The sequence below is a fragment of the Myotis lucifugus genome, unplaced genomic scaffold (genome assembly GCF_000147115.1).
Source record: "Myotis lucifugus unplaced genomic scaffold, Myoluc2.0 scaffold_1, whole genome shotgun sequence".
Lineage (NCBI taxonomy): Eukaryota > Metazoa > Chordata > Mammalia > Chiroptera > Vespertilionidae > Myotis > Myotis lucifugus.
In genome coordinates, this window is record NW_005871049.1 from 22,050,432 (window position 1) to 22,072,246 (window position 21,815).

Below are 21,815 nucleotides of genomic sequence, written 5' to 3' on the forward strand. Positions count from 1 at the left end.
CGACCATTGGAAAACACATATGACATATCAGATATTTACATTACGATTCATAACAGTAGCAAAATTACAGTTATGAAGTAGCAATGAAAATAATTTTATGGTTGTGGGTCACCACAACATGAGGAACTGTATTAAACTGATGGTTGCGACCCACAGGTTGAGAACCACTGCCTTAGGGGCTTGAGGTTCTTTGTTGTAAAATATTCTTAAGTCAAATCCAGGTTCTCAAGGGCACTGGAGGCTCTTTCTCTACATATGGAGAGAAAATTATAATTGTGTTATATAGATAGAATGAGCCATCTCTTAGGCTTCTTGGATCTCCCTGTTCATCCATTCAGACTCAACCCAGTGTCTAACTTTGCTTTTTTGAAATTGTGTTCTCTAGTTTTAAGTCTGCACTCTCCTGGGGAAGGCTGCTTCTAAAGCCTTCATATTGGTCCTCACATCCATGTACCTTTGGGCCCAGCTATTCCTCCAGTGGACTCTTCCTTCCCTCCCTTTTCCAATCCGTTCATCTCTTTAGGGCCTAGCTCTTCCTCTCTTTTCTTCCTCCCACTCAGGAAGTACTGTTCTTTGTAATGTTGGTTTTGCTACTACTTGGAGCAAATTGTATGCTATGTATACTCAAGAGGCTTCCAGTATTTATCATTATCTCTAGTTCTTGGCTGCCTACTTAACAAGGAGTCCTGTTAAGATCTCTAAAGTTCTCTATCTGTACTGTTCTCTCTATGTGGTATTCTATCCCGCAAACTCTAGTCATCGTGGTCTCCCTCGACTCTCAGCTCCTTAACTCAGGGAACCTGCCAGCTTCCATTTTGATTCCCCCTCCCAGCACTGGGCTTGGAAACTCAATCATAGGCCCAACTTGCTTAGTTAGAGGTCACTAGTTTCTGTTGCCTGATGTCCAATGTCTTAAACACTGTGGTTTCATATATGTTACCTGGCTTTTTTGTTGTTTCAGGCATTAGTTTAAATTAGATCCAGGTTATTCCATCTTGTCCAGAGCAAAATTCTACTTCATGTTTTTCTGAGAGGTTTTTGTTAGTTTCTCCATATAATTATGTATTTGAATCTATGCAGTAATCTTGAGTTATACTTTAGATCAAGTAGGGGATTGATCAAACACATACTATGTAAAGATTCTATACCTAATTGGTGAATTATAAATAAAATAATTAATTTTTGTGGGTGTCTTTTTTCCCCTCATAGTTTGGTTGGAAAAGCAATGACTTTGACTTATTAGCCGCTGGAAGGTAAGTTTAATAATATTAGTAGTGATTTTCCTCTTTTAACTACATTACAGTAAAATTTACTTAAGCTTTTCAGAAATTAAGATATGTGTGTCTGGCAGGTCACCTTAAATACATTTTAAACTGAACATAATTGTATTTCTTTAATACTACAGAGTTTTAAAGCTGAAGAAAGATGTCTCCTACAAAGATTGAAGAAATTTTGTGAAACAAAGTAACCATTGATTGAAGAAATTTTAAGCAACCATCGTTTATTATTGAGTGCCTACCTACTATGTGATTTAATAGGCACTTCACAAAATCATTTTTTATTCTCACAATTTACTTATTAGGCAGATGTTGTTATTCCCATTTGAGAGATGAGGGAATTGACACACATTAGGGTTATGTAAGTTGCCCAGAGTCACAGAGCTAGTTATGTGGTGGAGCCTGGGTTCACAAAGGCCAAATAACTAAAATCCAGAGTGTTTTATTTTCCCATGTTGTCAACTCTATAAAGAGCTTCAGATCTTTCAAATTTTTGAAGAGGAAATTTTAATAGTAGATATATTGATAAGTTTTTGTCCATTAACATACCAAATAGGATGGTAATATTTTACATATTTTCTCCCCTATCCTATATAATAAAAGAAACATGTAAATTGACCATCCCTTCGCTATGCTCACCAGCCAATCAAGGTGAATATGCAAATTAACCTGACAAAGATGGTGGGTTAATTTGCATACACAGGCGCTGGGCGGAGAGCAGAAGCGGGAGAGCCGGCAGCTTGGGGGGACGTGGCTCCCTCGGTTGCTCCCTTGGGGGGACGTGGCTCCCTCGGTTGCTCCCTTGGGGGGACGTGGCTCCCTCGGTTGCTGGGCAGAGAGCAGAGCAGGAGAGCCAAAGGCTTGGGGGCCATGGTTCTCTTGGTTGCTCCCAGCGCGGGGAGCACCAGGAATTCTGGGAATAGTAGTTCTGATGGCAGCCCCAGGACTGGAAGCAGAAGCCCAGAGCGTGGGGAGCACCAGGAATGCTGGGAATTGTAGTTCTGGTGGCAGATGGATCTCCTAGACCAATGGTTCTCAACCTTCTGGCCCTTTAAATACAGTTCCTCATGTTGTGACCCAACCATAAAATTATTTTCGTTGCTACTTCATAACTTTAATGTTGCTACTGTTATGAATCGTAATGTAAATATCTGATATGCAGGATGATCTTAGGCGACCCCTGTGAAAGGGTCGTTCGACCGCCAAAGGGGTCGCGATCCACAGGTTGAGAACCACTGTCCTAGACACTAGAGCAAAGTGAGCCTGGAACAAGTTACTGTTGCGGTGGGGGATGGAGGGAAAGCAAAGGTTAGAGACATAAGTAAAATCAGAGTGTCTAGGAAAAATTAAAGGGTCGATATCCTAAAACTTCCAGGAAATCTCCACCAATGAAGCAAAGAAAAAAATTGCCTCTATTATTCTGTGAGCAACAAACCAAACTGGGTTGGGGATCTCAGACAATTCACTCATATGATTGCAAAGACAGACAGAAACTCCCGGATTGGAGAGGGCTCCCCTGAGGGCTCCCAGATTGGAGAGGGTGCATGTTGGACTGAGCGACCCCCCCACCCCCGTGCACAAATCTTGGTGCACTGGGCCCCTAGTTCTATAATATAATGAGAATTTAATGTCACACTTTAAGCCTGGTAATAACTTACATGTTGAAGCACTTTGCAATTTTCATGATGCTTTCACATGTTTTTATTTCAGTTAACTCTCACAACCTTATCAGTAATGCATTAGTCCCATTTTGATCAGTCTATCACTTGGCCTAGGTTCCTGTGATTCTCAGACCAGGCCATTTTCTGTTATTGCAGATTAGCCTTTCTGTGTCATTACCCTACTTTTTAAAAACAAACAAAAACAAAATGACCAAGGTTTTTCTCACTTTTATGACAATACCTTCAAATATAAAATTTCATTTATAGTATTATTTTATATCTGGGAAGGCATTGAAAATTTTGCTCACCATATTAATGCTATTTTTTTGTTTGCTTTGTAGCCTTGCAGGCCATCTCATTGAATGTGGTGCTCAGAGTACTGGTGGAATATTCACAGATTGGCATTTGGTACCAGACTGGTAAGGAGCTATATTTTGTATAACGTATGTTATAGCATGGCACGTAACATCTACATTTATAAATTTTACTAGAGGCCCAGTGCATGACATTCGTGCACCGGAGGGAGGGGGGTCCCTCAGCCTGGCATGCACCCTCTTGCAGTCCAGGACCCCTCAGCGGACATCCCCCAAGGGGTCCTTAGTGGCAGGAGAGGCTCCCGCCACTGCTGCTGCGCTCACCAGCCATGAGCCCGGCTTTTGGCTGAGTAGCACTCCCCCTGTGGGAGCGCACTGACCACCAGGAGGCAGCTCCTGCATTGAGCATCTGCCCCCAGGTGGTCAGTGTGCATCATAGTGACTGGTTGTTCCGCCGTTCAGTCGATTTGCATATTAGTCTTTTATTATATAGGATTTTCTGTTTATGAAACTATAATTATTGCTATTTTAAATTTTGAATTGTTTTTATTTGTATTGTATATTGCATTTTATTTGTACTGTGTAACACAGACAAACTTTATACCCTAGCCATCATTACCTTATTAGGATCCAGAGCTAAGTTTAGGAGAACTCTTTTTGGCATGTTAATAATCATACTTCCCTAAAATAACATATGATATTTTATTATGGCCTCTAGTTTATTATTAGGCTGAGCTATGTACCTATTTGGGGTTGAATTATACTCCCCAAAGATATGTTGCAGTTCTAGCCCCCAGTACCTTAGAATGTGACCTCATTTGGAAATAGGGTCTTTACAGTGGTAATCAAGTCAAAATGAGATCAGTAGAGTGGGCCCCAATCCAAAAGGACTTTTGTTCTTATAAAAAGAAATTTGGAGCTAGTGGAAGACACATACAGAGGGAAAACAATGTAAAGATCCTGTGAAGAAAGAATTGGGTGATGCATCCACAAACCAAGGATCGCCTGAAGCTAGGAAAAGGACAAGGAAGGATTCTCCCCTAGAGCCGTCAAGAGAGCTTCACCCTGCTTGTCAGCCCTAGGAAATGAATACAGTACCTACAATAGAAATAGAGTCTCGCTTTCTTAGGATTAAATACACTAAATATACTGGAACCTTGAAATTTCAGACCATGCTGGTAAATTACCTTTTCTATCATCCTATTCCATCTAGGGCTGTGTTGTTAGAAGTCTCTTGATCTCAGCTCTAAGAAGCTCCTACAACATGAGCCAACTTACTAATAAGAAGCTTACAGTGCATAGGCCTTTGCCTCTAGTGTAAATTAAAAATCTATAGACGACTTTGCAGACCCCTGTCAGTCTAGTCAGTGGCAATCTCTTTCAAGTCTTGTTGCCCACTCTTCCTCTCAACTTTGTCTAGAGCCAGGTAGGTGCTGCTCACTCTTCTAATTCTTCCTTCTCCTCTTCTTAGGCTTCATATGGTACCAGACTAATAGGAAGCAATAAAACATGAGACTTATGACACCAATGGGAAATGTGTTCTCAGCCCTTTGCTCTTACAGGTCTGGATTCTCTCCCTCAGAATGCTCATCTGCTTTTGCAGTGTTGACACTGGCATGGGAGCAGATGACTTCCAGATTTATATCTCCTGCCCTGCACACAACTCTACTAGGAATATCTGAATAGATTTGCTTTTGTTTATAATTTTATTCTTACCTTAAACTCATCAGCCTGTATTGAAGACTTCTATTTTTTAAAAAATATATTTTTATTGATTTCAGAGAGGAGGGGAGAGGAAGAGAGAGCTAGAAACATCAATGATGGGAGAGAATCATTGATTGGCCACCTCCTGCACATCCCCATTGTGAAATCAAGCCTGCAACCCAGGAATGTGCCCAGACTGGGAATTGAACTGTGACCTCCTGGTTCATAGTTTGACATTCCACCACTGAGACACACCAGCCAGGCAAGACTTGTACATTTTGAGAGTGATATGGTCGGTCTCCCACTGACCTAGTCTTTGGTGATCTTTTTTTCTCTTCCATAGACTCCCTTTATCTCACCAATTTTCAGTAAGGTCAATTTTCAATCCATAGTATCTTTCACTTCCTTTCATATTTATCCACATTTGTAGGTTTCTTATCTAGATTCTGAAGACTATCTTATCCTATATAATAAAAGGGTAATATGCAAATAGACTGAACGGCAGAACAACTGATCACTATGACATGCACTGACCACCAGTGGGCAGACGCTCAATGTGGGAGATGCACCCTGGTGGTCAGTGTGCTCCCACAGGGGGAGTGCCACTCAGCCACAAGCGGGGCTTGCTGCTTGCCTGCCAGCTTAGGCCCGCTCCCCTTGGGAGCGGGCCTAAGCCAGCAGGCGGACATCCCCTGAGGGGTCCCGGACTGTGAGAGGGCACAGGCCAGGCTGAGGGAGCCCTGCCCTGTGCACTGGGCCTCTAGTAGTCTTCTAATTGGTTCCATGCCTCTTGCTTCCAATGCAACAGCTTTTCAACTTTGAAACAGATTATTGACCTGTCGGAAACCTGAGATCCTAGATTTCATCATATTGGCCTTATCTGTTCAACTAGGTTGTAAACTCTTTAAGGGCATGGATCTTTGCATTCCTACAATTATCAGCTGCATCTCTTAGCCCAGAATAACAATCAAGGAGCATAATCTCTAGAGACATTGCTTGGAGTCCTGGTTCTACTACTTCCTACTTCATGAGATGGGACAAGTTACTCGGCCTTTATGTGCTTCAATTCATCCATCTGCAGAATTAGGGTGCTGGTAATATCTATTGTCTTTGCATTATTATGAGTGATAGGTAGTAAGTTTTTGATCAAGTTTTTAATAAAGTGTTCATTTTTATTTTATCGTTTTGCACTATTTCTTCCCCCTCCCCCTCCTCCTCCCCTTCCCCTTCCCCCTCTAAAAATCAGTGGGGAATTTTTTTTAAAGGTCAAGCTTAATTTTTAACATTACTAAATGACCATTTCAGAAGCAAACTAGGGTCATAAGCTATAACTCTACATTCTCTAAATTACCCTTAATCCCCCTTTTTGTTTATCTTTATGCTTCTTAGTTAACAGAAGATCAACTTTATAAATAAACTAGAGGCCCGGTGCATGAAAATTAATGCACTCAGGGTGGGGAAGGGGGGTCCCTCAGCCCGGCCTGCGCCCTCTCGCAGTCTGGGACCCCTCAGGGGATGTCTGACTGAAGTCTTCGGCCTGCTCCCTGGGGGATCAGGCCTAAGTCAGTCAGACATCCCTCTGGCAGACCGGGAGCCCTTGGGGGATGTCTTAAGCCATTAGTCAGACATCCTTAGCGCTGCCATGGAGGCAGGAGAGGCTTCTGCCACCACCGCTGTGCTGGCCAGCCATGAGCCAGCTTCTGGCTGAGCGGCACTCCCCGCTGTGGAAGCACACTGACCACCAGGGGGCAGCTCCTGTGTTGAGCCTCTACCCCCTGGTGGTGAGTGCACATCATAGCGACTGGTCGTTCCGCCTTCAGGGTCAATTTGCATATAACCCTTTTATTATATAGGATGGTTCTTTGAGAGCCGAGGCCCAAATTTCACCATTTTGGCTTTATAATTAAGGGAGGGAGGGAGAACCCAGCTGATCACTAATGGAGTAAGCTGTGCTCACTCTGAGACTTATTAGGGACCAGAGAAATTTGATGGGGCAGAAATCTAATGATGTGCAGCCCTCTAGATGTCACAGCTCCTGCAGTCTCATAGGGGTTCTCATCACTTCCCATCAAGAGGAGCTAGAGACCATTTCCAAACCTTCTGAAAACAGTTCTCTGAATTTTTATACTGAATATTCTTCCATTCCTCTCAATGTGATTTCTTTCTGTTTGGCTCCCAGACGTCACCCATATTCAGTACTTATCACACATGAATAAGCCATCATATGATTTTTAAACGGTAATATATAATATGTAAAATGCACAGCTTTGGGTTATTGTTACTCATCAAAAGTATTGTTTGGTATAAGGTAATATCTTTTCCTGAGGTTTTCTTCCTGGCTGTTGTGAACCACAGTGTCCCCTGATTTTTACCCAGGCACAATATAGGATTTCCCGTACTGGAATGTTTTCCTGATGGACAGTTCATCCTCTCCAAGCCTCCTGGCACCGGGGGATTGGTCTCCTTTGGTACAGTGGCTGAGCAGCTAGTGTATGAGATTGGTGATCCTCAGCGTTTTCTTTTACCTGACGTCACTTGTGACTTTTCTCAAGTCTCTATTACTGAAATTCCAGGTCAGTGACTAATAAGGGCTTGTGTTCAAATGTTACATTCTCTCCCTTTCTCTCTAGAAGTTTTTAACATAAAATTGTGATTGTTTTCAATTCCAATACCATCTTTTCTAAGCCAGATGTGTAGATAACTTGAAAATTCTATGATGTGATTTATGGCATACATTAGAAAGTAGTTGGAATGAAGTGGGAAAGATTTATTTTTATTTTTTAAAAATATATTTTATTGATTTTTTACAGAGAGGAAGGGAGAGAGATAGAGAGTTAGAAACATCGATGAGAGAGAAACATCGATCAGCTGCCTCCTGCACACCTCCTACTGGGGATGTGCCCGCAACCAAGGTACATGCCCTTGACCGGAATCGAACCTGGGACCCTTCAGTCCACAGGCCGACACTCTATCCACTGAGCCAAACCGGTTACAGCAAGATTTTTTTAAAAAATTGCTTTTAACATGTTTAACAATTTAGCAGAAAAGAAAAAAAAAGAATAGAAAAATGGTGTCTTAACTAGGTATTTAGCCAATATTAAGGTTAGTTTTTTTGTGAACTTCCAAATCATTTTACCTGTATCTTTCACATGGCACTGAATGACTTCAGCCTTGTGTTATTCACTTATGTGTGTGTGTGTGTGTGTGTGTGTGTGTATTTCATATGTCTTCTAATACATTGTAGACTTCTTGAAAATAAAACTTTTGTCTGGTTAATTTCTCTCTCCTTTGTAATCTCTACTACAGCACCTTGCAAATAATAAATAAGAGATAGACATTTATTGACTGAATGAAGAAATAAATGCTTTATGTTCAATTAAAACCAATTGTCAATACATCATAAAGAGAATGTAGATATGCTGGAGAGAAACAAATGTGCCTTTCAGTTTAAGAAGCAAATTATATACTTGAAGTTATATTGTGAAGCTGACGACAGGAGAAAGTGATAAACAGTGGAATGAAATTTTACTCAATCCATTTAGAATCCTTTCTGAACTTGAAATATATACCAGTACTGTATAGAAAGAAAATGTTTTAATCTGTGAACCCAGAAATTATGTCTTAAATTTTGTGTATATAGTCACTGCTACTCTTCTAAATTAAATATGAAAGGTTTTACCCAAAAGAAAAATCTTAATTTTTTTGCTTCAGCAATTCAAACAATATTGACTAATATTTCTTCCATTTAGACTTTTTTCAATGATGTAGTAATTTTGTCCCAAATGAAACATATTCCACTTGGCTTCCTACATTTTCCATAAGTAGCCTGCAACTGGCGTACCTTAAATAGCATTCTTAGCGATTGCAAACTAAAAATCATCTCTATTTAGTAGTAAGATGATACAGGCATACCTCAGAGATATGGCAGGTTTGGTTCCAGACACCTCAGTAAAGAGAATATAGCAGTAAAGTGAGTCACAAAGTTTTTGGTTTCCCAGTGCATAGAAAAGTTATGTTTATACTATACTGTAGTCTGTTAAGTGTGCGATAAGATTATATTTTTAAAAACAATGTATATACCTTAATTTTAGAATACCCTGTTGCTAAAAAATGTTAACCATCATTTGAGCCTTCAGTGAGTCATGATCTTTTTGCTGTCAAGGGCTGCTGACTGATCAGGGTGATGGTTGCTGAAGGCTGGGGTGGCTGTGGCATTTCTTAAAAGAAAGCAACGGTTACGTTTGCTGCATTGATTGTCTCCTCTCACAAACGATTGCTATGTAGCATGCCATGCTGTTTGACAGCATGTTACCCACAGGAGAACTTTCAGCATTGGAGTCAGTGCTCTCAAACCCTGCCATTGCTTCATCCACTAAGCTTATGTAATATTCTAAATCCTTCGTTGTCATTTCGACAGTCTTTATAGCATCTTCACCAGGAGTGGATTCCATCTCAAGAAACCACTTTCTTTGCTCGCCCACAAGAAGCAATTCCTTATCCATTTAGGTTTCATCGTGAGGTTGCAGCAATTCAGTCCCGTCTTTAGGCTCCGCTTCTAATTCTAGTTCTCTTGCTATTTCCACCACATCTGCAGTTATTTCCTCTGCTGAAGTCTTGAATCCCTCAAAGTCATCCCTGAGGGTTGGAATCAGTTTCTTCCCAACTGTTGTTAATGTTGATATTTTGACCTCTTCCCATGAATCGTGAATGTTCTTAATGGCATTGAGAATGGTGAAGCCTCTCCAAAAGGTTTTCAATTTACTTTGGGCAGACCCATCACTATCTCTGACAGCTGTAGGAACTGTATTTTGTAAATAAGACTTGAAAGTCAAAAGTACTCCTCCATGGGCTGAAGAATGGATGTCGTGTTAGCAGGCATAAAAACAACATTAGTATCTCCCTCTTATATTTTTTTAGAGAGAGGAAGTGGGAGAAAGGAGAGAGAGAGGAGAGGGGGAGAGAGAGAGAGAGAGAGAGAGAGAGAGAGAGAGAGAGAGAAACGTTAATTTGTTGTTCCACTTATTTATGCATAGTTGGTTGAATCTTGTATGTGCCCTGATTGTGGATTGAACCCACAACCTTGGCATATTGGGATGATGCTCTAACCAACTGAGTTGCCTGGCCAGGGCCAAAACTCATCTCTTTGTACATCTCCCTCAGAACTCTTGGGTGATCAGGTGCATTGTCAATGAGCAGTTATATTTTGAAAGGAATCTTTTTTTCTGAGCAATAGGTCTCAACAGTGAGCTTATAATATTCAGTAAAACATGTTGTAAACAGATATACTGTTGTTTCATGTATAAAGAGCAGGAAGAGTGGATTTAGCTTAATTTTTAAAGGCCCTAAGAGTTTCATAATAGTAAATGAGTGTTGGCTTTAAATTAAAGTCAGGAGCTGCATTAATGCCTAACAAGAGAGTCAGCCTGTCCTTTGAAACTTTGAAGCCAGACATTAGCTTCTCCTCGCTAGTTATGACAGTCATAGGTGGCATCTTCTTCCAGCAGAAGGCTGTTCTGTCTACATTGAAAATCTGTTGTTCAGTGTTGCCACTTTCATTATCTTAGCTAGACCTTCTGGATAACTTACTGCAGCTTCTACATCAGCACTTGCTTTTTTACCTTGAACCTGTATTTTATGGAGATGCCTACTTTCCTTAAACCTCATGAACCAACCTCTGCTAGCTTCAAACTTTCCTTCTGCCGTTTCCTCTCCGCTTTCAGCCTTCGTAGAATTGAAGAGAGTCAAGGCCTTCCTCTGGATAAGGATTTGGCTTAAGGGAATTTATGGCTCCTTTGATCTTCTATCCAAACCACTAAAACTTTCTCCATATCAGCAATAAAAGCTGTTCCACTTTCTTATCAGCCATATGTTCACTGAGGTAGCACTTTTAATTTCCTTCAAGAACTTCCCCTTTGCATTAACAACTTGGCTACCTGTTTGGCACAAGAGGCCTAGCTTTCAGCCTATCTCATTTTTGAACTGCCTTCCTCACTAAGCTTAGTAATTTCTAGTTTTTGATTTAAAGTGAGAGACTTGCGACTCTTCGCTTGAATACTTAGAGGTCATTGTAAGGCTATTAATTGGTCTAATTTCAATATTTTTGTGTCTGAGGGATTAGGAAGGCCCCAGAAGAGAGAGAGAGATGGGAACACCCCTTCAGTGAAGCAGTCAGAACATAGACATTTATTAAGTTTGCCGTCTTATATGGGCACGGTTTGTGGCTCCCCCAAGCAATTATAATAGTAATGATCACTTATCAGAGATCACCACCTATATATATAAAAAACCAGCAACCAGAACTCCATAACGACCGGCCGCTATGACGCCCACTGCGGCCAGCGAACCAGCCTGACTGGGGGTAGGGCCAGCCAGCCAACCTCCTGTGGCCAGTCCCCCCGGCCAGCCCCACCCCTGATCAGCCTCTCCCACCTCAATTGAGGGCAGGGTGGCCGGCCAACCCTCTGCAGCCCCTCCCCCCAGCCGGCCCTGCCCCCAATTGCTCCCCTACCCCAATAGCAGGCGGAGCCAGCTGGCCAACCTCCTGAAGCCCCTCCCTCCACCTGGTCCCACCCCAGATCGGCCCCCCCACCCCATCGTTTCATGGCCCTTCCCCCGGGCCAGCTTCACCTGCGATTGGCCCCCCCACTCTGATCAGGGGCAGGGCTGGCAGCTACCGCCCACGGCCCCTCCCCTCCAGCTGGCCCCATCCTCAATCGGCCCCCGCACCAATCAGGGGTGGGGCCGACTGGCCAACCTCCTACAGCCCCTCCCCGCAGCCACTGGCCCCCGATCGCCCCCCCTACCCCATTTGGGGCATGACTGGCTGGCCCACCGCCCACAGCCCCTCCCCACATCTGGCCCCGCCCCCAGTTGGCCCCCCCACCCCAATTGGGGGCAAGGGCCCCGCCAGGCATTTGCTGTGGCCCCTACCCCCTGGCCCGGCCCTGATTGGGCTGGGCCAGTGGACCCCACCCATACACGAATTTGTGCCCTGGGCCTCTAGTAACAAATATAACAGTGGAAGACTTTGAAATATTGTGACTTACCAAAATGTGACACAGATAAGAGAAGTGAGCAAATGCTGTTAGAAAAATGGCACCAATAGACTTTCTGGGCGCAGGGTTGCCACAAACCTCAATTTGTGAAAAGTGCAATATTTGTGAAATTAGGTATGCCTGTATTCATTTATTATTTCTGATGTTCCTCTCTTTTTCCTATGTCTCTATAGTACTGTTTCTAAATATGTAGTTTAAACAAAGTATTCAATACCAGATAAAATGTGACAACTTGTTCTTTAAATAATATGGAGAACAACCAAAATTGATCTGCGGCTGCTTCTCTAAGAACAGTCTCAAGGCTACTATCTTAGGCAAATCATCATTGTTGCCGTTATGCATTGCACATGGCCTTCTAAAATGTATAATTTGTATTTATGATGCTTTAAAATGCGGTGGTCGTAATGCAATATAAAATAACTTTAATTAGTATATTTATTCTTTTTCCACTTCAGTCTGTTAAAAAAAATAATAAACTCCGAGTGAACTTTTACCCGGTAAATGCCCTGACATGACATATTTGAACTTTCCATGAACTTTCACATGAACTTTTAGTTATCCTCTGAGAAATATAACAGATGGAAATTGGGCAGATTTTTCAAATATTTTTAGATGCTGTACTTTGACATGTTTAACGGAGACAGCGAGGCCAGCTATCTCTGTCCGGAGTTTACTCTGCTGACTTTATGGTACTGCAGGCTGCTTAGTTATATTATATGCCTGAATTAAGAGGTTCGGGTCACATATTTTTGTTTGGCTTCTTGATTTTAAACCGATACTTGTAAATGCATTTAAAGACAAAGCTAACCTGGGTCATAAAATGTAAGAAATTCTAAGAGAGCTTTATTGAACCTATTGCAATAATATTGTTTCAAATCATTGAGATACTAGGGCCTTTTAAGGTTCATTTCAGGTTGTAGCATATGAATCAGATATGTTTTTCACTTTGAATAGTTTGCAGCTAGGAATTCAGTTCAAAATGCATGGGGGTTTCTGAACGGTCACTTGAGAAAGGAAAAGGAAAATTAATTGAGCACCACTGTTACTGGTACTGCCATGGTGTGAGATAGGCTCCTTATAAGTATTTAAGCTGCAGCTCTCTTTTGAAGTAGTTTGTATGTTCATTTTACAGAAGAGGAAAGGGAGGCAGAGAGGTTGAGTAATTTGACTGAGAACACACAGCTAAACTGGGATTTAAATCTAGGTCTCCCAGATTTTTAAATCCTTGCTCCTTCAACAACTTTTTGCTCCCAGAAACAAAATGTCTATTTGATCAAATAGATACTAAAGATAAAAGTGTGATAAAGCTATACTACCCTTATAATCTTTGTTTTGAGAAATTAAAGTTTTCTTTATTATTGATTGCACAAATATTGTTAAGTAAGTTAGATTTAAAAACTCTCAGAATGCTTTCAGTGATATGAAGATAGTGACTAAGATTTTTGCTTCTCTTGAAAATTACGTATTGTCTACAAAATTATGATACATCTTATCACATTTTCCAAATAATGCAGGCATGTATATTATTTTTCCACTGATAATACATCTTCTTGCTTAGAATCAATTCTTACTAACACCCACTTTATTTTCATACCATAATTTATTCATCCTGAGTAGTGTTTTAGATATTACTTTGTTCAGAGAGATGGTAGTATGGACACAGACATATAAAATGGCACACGACTGCATTTTTGAGATGAGAATGTGAACTGTATTAAGCTGTAATTAGCCCAACTTCTCTGACACTTCACTAAGTAATGACCATTTTATTGCTGAGGCTGATAACGATCTTTTCATTTCACAAGGATGTGTTCAGAAGCTTAAGAGGCCAGTTGTGATCTTGTCAATGATGTAATTTAAATAGATAGCAAGTTAAAATAAGTTGCATTTCTTGTTTTAGGGGAATTTCTAATATTCTCCATTCTTTAATTTTTGAGTTAATTTAAAAAACACAGCTGTGTATTAAAAGTAATGAACAGATTTTGTACTGAAATAAGTGATCCTGATTTTCTCTTTAATGTTTAGGTGTTGAAGGTGGAGCGGTGCGGGTCCAAGGAGCAAAAGGGTCGCTTCCTTCTTCCTTTTATAAGGTCTTTTCTCTTGTGTGATTTTGTTACCTGCTTAGAATTCAGGGAGGCACATTAATGCCCCTCTGTGCAATAGATAGGGGAGTGAATTAGGCGTAAAGTATTAATTTCCTGTAGAAAGTAGGCAGAGAACATGGGGAGGGGAGGACAAGCCCACAGACCATCTTTGGTTTCTTGATATTGGTAAGATTAATTGGTATATATAAATTCCAGAACTCATACTATGGCAATTCCTTAAATTTAGGGTAATCATTATTTCTATGAAACTACAGGTGTGTATGGTAGTACCACAATTACAAAGCACCATAGAGAAGGACCAGAGGGTAGGTTTTGAAGTATTAATACAGAGAACATATATCTGTATGACATTAAAAATAATGTTACTAGATATTTTGATTATATTAATTTAACATTAGAAGCATTACTTCATGATTAAATACTTTTAACATTATTTCAAAAGTGCTCCATAGCATTCCATTATTGGCATATATCATAGTTTACTTAAACATTACATCCTTGTTGGACATTTAGATTTTTTCCAATGGAGTATTTCCAAATTCTCGTCCCAAGTAGAAGAAAAGGTTTGGTTGGAAGCTTAAATAGCACAATTAAAGCCACAAAAAACATTTTTCTAAATTCAGAAATCAAGGTCAAATATAGTTGTAATTAATTATCTGGTTAATTTAGTCAGTAAAATGTTTTAAGTAACATTGAATTCAGTGTTGACTCAAAAGTAGTTTTTAAAGAACATATTTCTTATAATGACCCTTAAGTCTGAATTTACACTTGAGTTGTTGTTCTTCAGTTTTTGTCATTTGGTAATCAGGGTGTGCCTTCACAGTTGGGCCAGTTTCTTCCATAGTTTTAACCAGGACTTATAAGATCTGTGCTAACATTTGCAGTTAGAGCTTTGAGTTCCTTGAAACGGTGCCATATCTCCATTAAAAATAAAGCCACAATTCTGATTAAAACAGTTTTTATATATTTTTCTAACTTTCTACTATAAAATTACATTTTTATTATGACCTTACCTCCCACCATTTATTTTTATTTTTTTAATATATTTTTATTGATTTTAGGGAGGAAGAGAGAGGGAGCGAGAGATAGAAACATCAATGATGAGAGAGAATCATTGATTGGCTGCCTCCTGCATGCCCCACACTGGGGATTGAGCCTGTAACCCGGGCATGTGCCCTGACCAGGAATCAAACTGTGACCTCCTGGTTCATAGGTCAATGCTCGACCACTGAGCAACACTGGCCGGGTCCCACGATCAATTTTTAAAGCTTCCACTTTACCTCTAAGAAAGTCATTATTTCATTTAAGAAAATGCAACTTTAAGTGTACTTGGAACTGAAAAGATAATTTCTGCTCAGTAGTTATATGGTCCATTCTAGGGCATATTATTGTTGGCTTAGAGGATACTGTTGTTTATATTTGTAACCTTATGTCATCAGGTAAGCGCTTCTTATCACGATGGTTTCAGAGCCACTGCTGTCTGCCCAATGGGAGGGCCAAAGGCAACTGAAAAGGCAAGGAGAACAGCTGAAAGTATTTTGAAAAGGTTTGTACATGAAACCTAGATGTGTTTTCTAGTCTAACTAAATTTAAAGCATGGCAGTGACCAAGTTATTTAACAGGAATCATTAAAATCATATTATGGTCACTTAACATTTCCCCTGAAAATATTTATATGTTCATTCAGCACATACACAGTAAGCAACAGGTACTGATACAAATGAGCCCTGCACCAACAATTTTACAGTTTAGTCTGCACAGATACCTAGAAACAGGTGTTAGAAAAGTTTTATGGATGCTAAATTCTACTAGAAAACCTATACTTTTCTTTGTCTTAACCTAAAGATTATGTTTAGAAAGATAACATAAAGCACACAGGCAATGGAGTCAGAAACAACTGGCCCTTTCACAGGTCATATGGCGCCTACAAGTGTTGGTGTCAGGAAATAATTTCATTTGTCCCAGAGAGTTCTCTTTTTTTAAAAAAAAATCCATATAAAGTAATTATATGGTATTTCTGTAACCAAATTTAACAACTTTTATAAATTTTCTAATGCCCTAATCAAATAATTCACATCCTATCCACAGGAGTAAAGTTCCCTACTATGTTATGCATTTAAAGTATGTTATTGAGTTAATCAGGAGAATCTGGGTTAAAGATTCAAACCCCTATTAGTAAAAATAAGTATTGATGACTGATATAAAAAGGTAAATTAGTGCTAATTTCTTTTTTAATGAGAAGAAACTCATACCACCGTATTTCAATTCTTCACCAACAATGATGATCATAAAACATTTTAAGGTGCAAAAAAATATAAACAGGAAAATGAATGAAATAGCCCATGATACCATCATTTCATATAGAATCCAAGTGTTTTTAAGTTAAAGACAACTACAATTTGAACATTGTCAATGAATGAATGAATGAATTCTCTCTTTCAACTAACATTTGAATCACTTACTGCATGCCAATCACTTCTGGACCCTGACTATATAATTGTGAGCAGACAGGATGGCTATACTCATGGAATTCAGTATGTGGATAAACATTAAACTAATAACTGACAAATAAAGATTTGAAAAGTACTTTGAATAAAAAGAAAAGAGTGTTATGAAGAATAATAGGAGAACATAATTTAAATTTAGCAGGTAAGGAAGGCTTTACTAAGTGATATTTAAACAGATAAACCTAAAAGATAAGTACCTTTGTAGGTACTTAAATAAAATAAAAGCAATGAAAACATAGTTATATATCACAATATCTGACACACATTATTCAGTAAATATTGCTGAATGAATGACTATTCCAAAAGTCTTAAAACAAAGCAAACATTAAAACAAAGCAAACATTAAAACAAAGAAAGCATAAAACAAGATGTCAAAAGTCAAGTCAAAATCATAGTTGTGTAAGTGAACATAAATGTTATAAATAGCTCAATCAAAAGATAGTCTCTTAGCCCAACTAGTGTAGCTCAGTGGTTGAGTATCGACCTATGAACCAGGAAGTCACAGTTTCATTCCCAGTCAGGGCACATGCCCAGGTTGCAGGCTCCATCCCCAGTAGGGAGTGTTCAGGCGGCAGCTGATTAGTGATTTTTCTCTCATCATTGATGTTTCTATTTCTCTCTTCCTTCCTCTCTCTGAAATCAATAAAAATATTTTTTAAATGGTAGTCTCTTGGAATCTATTAAAATCAATATTCAAGCAAGTGTTATAATGTGCATTGAAATAAAACAATTGAAAAAAGTAAAAAATATCAGAATAGGCAAGAAACAAGAAAAAGGGTGAGGAGGTAAAAAAAAAAAGGAAGAGGAAGAGAATGAGAAAGAAATACAAAGGGAGTTGATAGTGATAGTAAAGTAGAATTTAAATGGCATAAAATGTATCACACACAGTAAAGTTCATGTAGATATTGCTAAATAACATGGCATTGAAACATTTAGGTCAGAACTGCTAGATACATTAAGAAAAATGGTGAGAAATACAATTGCTGTGGAAGACTTTAACAGATCGTAGTATTTATCAAGTTAATTTAAACAGAACATAGAGTATTAGAATAATATAATAGTGTTGAATTAATAGCTACAGATAGAACATTTTCTCCCAACAGACAAGTATGCACCTTGTTTCCAAGCATCCTCAAGGCTACCTTACTCCATTTCAGGAAACGGAAATTTTGCAGATCACAGCCTTTGACCATATGTAATACAACAGATTAATAATAAAACTTTAAGCAACTAAACTCTAATCCCTCAGAAACCTAAAAAGTACTTGCACCTGTAATTATTGGGTCAAAGAGAAAACTCTTCAATTTTAGACTGTTTAGAAAATTAGGACATTGAGGCTATAACATACCAAATGTTGTGATTTGAAGCTAAAGCTAATATTCAGGAATGAGTTGATACCCCAAATGCCCTAAATTGCCCCAGTCCTTCAACTGTAATTGTTATTAACATCCAAAATGGGTGATCTTTATCAAGAACCAGCACAATTTACCATAGCTAAGATTTGGAAACAGCCTAAATGCCCATCAGCAGATGAATGGATTAGAAAACTGGTACATCTACACAACGGAATACTACACTGCTGTAAAAAAGAAGGAATTCTAACCATTTGCAACAGCATGGATAGAACTGGAGAGCATTGTGCTAAGTGAAATAAGCCAGTCAATGAAAGAAAAATACCACATGATCTCATTTATGGATAATAAAGAACATTATAAACTGATGAACAAAAATAGATACAGAGGCAGAACAGCATCGAACAGACTGTCTGTCATACTACAGTGGGAAGGCTAGGGAGGGTTGAGCGGGAGAGGTAAGAGATCAACTGAAGGACTTGTATGCATGCATATAAGCATAACCAATGGATGCAAGATACTGGGGGGAAGGGGAGGCCAGGGGACGGTCAATGGGGAAGAAAAGGAGACATATGTACTACTCTTTGTAGTACTTTAAGCAATAAAATAAAATAAAAAATAAAAATGAACCAAACTAAAGGAATGTTGGAGTTGATCTACCATAAATTCATGAATTTTTTTTGTCACCTTACTTTGCTGCAGAACTCGTCTTATGTTTGAAAAAGCTGGCTTAGGAGATTATAGTGAAGTTCATATACAAATTTTAGGATCTGAAGAAACATATGGAGCACAAGCTAAAGCAAATGTAAATGGAGTAAGTAGAACACCCCATATTTCTTAAGTTCCAATGTAAGTGAATGGTTTGGAATATTCTTAATCACTTACAGATGAAAGTATTTACTGTAAAGACTGACCTAAGGTTTAATGGGTTATGAATTTTGGGTTACTTCGATTTTATAGTATCTATTTTTTAAATCTATGTTCTACAACAAGCTGGTTATTCAATTTGAATTTTCTATTTGCCTACTGCAAAACTCACCCTAATTCCATCCCCTTTCTTTCTTATCCTACATTTAATATTTGAGTTATGTTTAGGCTTTTGGATGTCACATATATGGTTTTCTTCAAAAGTGTTTAGAGAGCTATGAAATTTAAATTTTTAACTTCTGATGAGTTCTCAATACATATGTTGATCTCTAGGAGCAAAAATAGAAATAACATTTCTTTCATTCTTACAGGAAATTTTCTAGCTATTCACTAGAAAAGGTATAAGAGATTCAGAATTGTTTTTTGGCTTACATTAAAAAATTCAATATGTAAAGTATGTCATATCTATTGTGACCACCATTAAAAATCAGTTTCATTAATCTACTTCAAGGCATTTGAGATTATTTTAAAAATATGAAGTCTTATCAATTTCTGATTAAATTATGGATAATTAATTTGACCTTATCCGGATAGTTTTTTTCTCTATCATATATTTAATTCTAACAGCATTATTATGGGTGTGTCTTATATAACTTTCTACTTAACATCTTTAACCATTTTGAATAATTTTTAGGACTTTTTAGCCTCAACAGTCATAATCACAAAGGTTTGGCCATTTTATTGTTCTGGATTATTTGTAGATATTTTGGCCAATTGTTATTGCTTTCACTTAAGTGTTAATCAAAGATGGAAAAATATATGGGAAATAACAGTAACAATCACAACACCAATTGAAAGGTTAATATGTGCTAGGCACTGTTCTAAATTCTTTATTTGTGGTCACTTAGCTATCACAACAACCCTTTTAGGTACGTGTTGAAATTTCCATTTTATAAATGCGGAAACTCAGGCACAGAGAGGTTGAGTAATTTGCCTATGATCAGACAGCTAAAGAGGAGGAGCAGGACCAAATTTTGAACCCCCTACAGTCTCTTAGCATTTGCACTTTTAACCTTAGGAGCAAGAGTTTCTTTTCAATGTAGAGTTGATTATAAAGATCTAAACCCTTTGTAACTGAATTATTAAGGCTAAGTAAATATAACAAGATAATCCATTATATTTTAGAAAAGAAAAATAATATTGTTATATATAGTCTTAGGTATATTAAATAATTCAAGTATCTGTGTCCAGATCTTTATTAAGACTCTTTTCTGTTTAGGAATTTTCTCTTCTATATTAAACAGTGAGATCAGCAAAATATTGGATAAATATTTTATTTTGGAGAAAGAATTGTTGGTTGCATAATTTTTTGCAGCCTGTTTTTCATTTTGTACTATAAAGTCCCCCAAATGCCAAGAACTCCTGTGTTTTATTTTGTAGACTAGTGTGTGGTAAGGTCAGGATATAAACTTAGGGGCTATTTAGAATTATATGAGAAATTTTAGATGCTTGAAAAAACTCAGAAACAAGAACCAGGTGTCAAAGTGTAGATATTTCTCTGTACACAGAAATGTGTGCTCTATTAGTTGCTAGGTGATTTAATTGCCATATTTTGTAATTGACATATTTAATTGACTTGATTAGATTGAGTGAATGTAGAACATAAAATGAAAGGTTATTTTGAAAGCCAACTTTTAGTCTGTTGTTTGAAAGGGACTCTTCATTAAAGCTTGCTTGAAAACAGTACATAATGTCTATTTTTCATGATGTGCCCATGAACCTCTATTTGTTCACATAATTAAATAGTCAGATTCATTAATTTGGTTTTAGAGGGAGATATTGACAGTACATATAATGGGAAAAGTAGAAGGTAATTATTGGTCTTATTAAAAATAATTATAGCTCATATTTGTACTTGAAGAAGTGTTTCACATCTAATGCTACATTATTTTATATTACTGACTCTATGAAGTAGCTAGAAAGCTGATATTATCTGCATTTTACTGGAAAGGAAAATGAAGTTATAGAAGATGGCGGCATAGGTAAACACTGGAAATTGCTGCGTCACACAACCACTTCAAAAATACAACTAAAAGACAAAACGGACATCATCCAGAACCACAGGAAGGCTGGCTGAGTGGAAATTCTACAACTAGAAGGAAAGAGAAAAGCACACTGAGACTCAGAGGAGGTGCGGAAGTAAAGTGCAGAGGTACAGTGCAGAGGTACGGAGGCGCACGCAGAAAGGGCTGGCAACTGAGGACACGGTTGTTTTTTTCAATCGGGAGTCTCAAGCTCCCAATGACTCTGAACTCCAGTTCTGGGCGAGTCTCTGGGGACCCAGACTCACACGGGGAGAAACTGGACTGTCTGGCAGGTCCCATACGGGGAGAAACTGGACTGTCTGGCATTGGTCGGAACTCGAGGGCTGCTTTCTCTCAGAGGTGCTTGCAGCCATTACTGGGACACTGAGACCTGGGGCCTCTTAGGGCATGGCTGAGGATCAGCCATAGCTGTTTGCTCCACCCTGTAGATTCCCTGAGACCCCACCCCACCCAAGCTGTGCACAGAGGCTTTTGCATATGAATGGCCTGGCCCTTTGCAATCTGAAATTACCTAACAAACTGCAGCTGGGACAGAGAGACCCAGAACATCCAAAAGAAAGCCCAAGGCCCCACAGCAGCTTGCATTGTTTCACAGCTGGGCCTCATCTGGGCACCTCCAAACCCAAAACAAAGAAGAGGAATCTGCAGATCTCTCCATAGCTCCTGCTGGGTAGCCTCAGGCAGAGGCTAGATTAGCACCTCCTTAGAGATCTAAGAGCCAGTGTACCCAGTGGTCAGAGTGGGACCATCCAGATTACAACTCCTCAGATCCATAAGGGACACACTCAGGGGGCAGACTCAGTGATCACCAAAGGCCCACTGAAGCAAGTCTTGCCCCACAAGGGTGTCTTCAGCACAGAAGTTCTCC

The 21,815-nt window shown here is 39.0% G+C and overlaps 1 protein-coding gene across 3 annotated transcripts in view; it reads left to right on the forward strand.

Moving 5' to 3' along the window:
- LOC102432984 overlaps positions 1–21,815 on the forward strand; it is an 85,884-nt gene that overhangs the window by 13,850 nt on the left and 50,219 nt on the right. For all 3 annotated transcript variants that reach the window (XM_014456136.2, XM_023755237.1, XM_023755242.1), the window contains 6 exons: positions 1,210–1,253; positions 3,280–3,357; positions 7,333–7,529; positions 14,037–14,101; positions 15,556–15,662; positions 18,678–18,789. In XM_014456136.2, the coding sequence (XP_014311622.1) occupies positions 1,210–1,253; positions 3,280–3,357; positions 7,333–7,529; positions 14,037–14,101; positions 15,556–15,662; positions 18,678–18,789 (603 nt within the window). The remainder of the gene's footprint in view (positions 1–1,209; positions 1,254–3,279; positions 3,358–7,332; positions 7,530–14,036; positions 14,102–15,555; positions 15,663–18,677; positions 18,790–21,815) is intronic.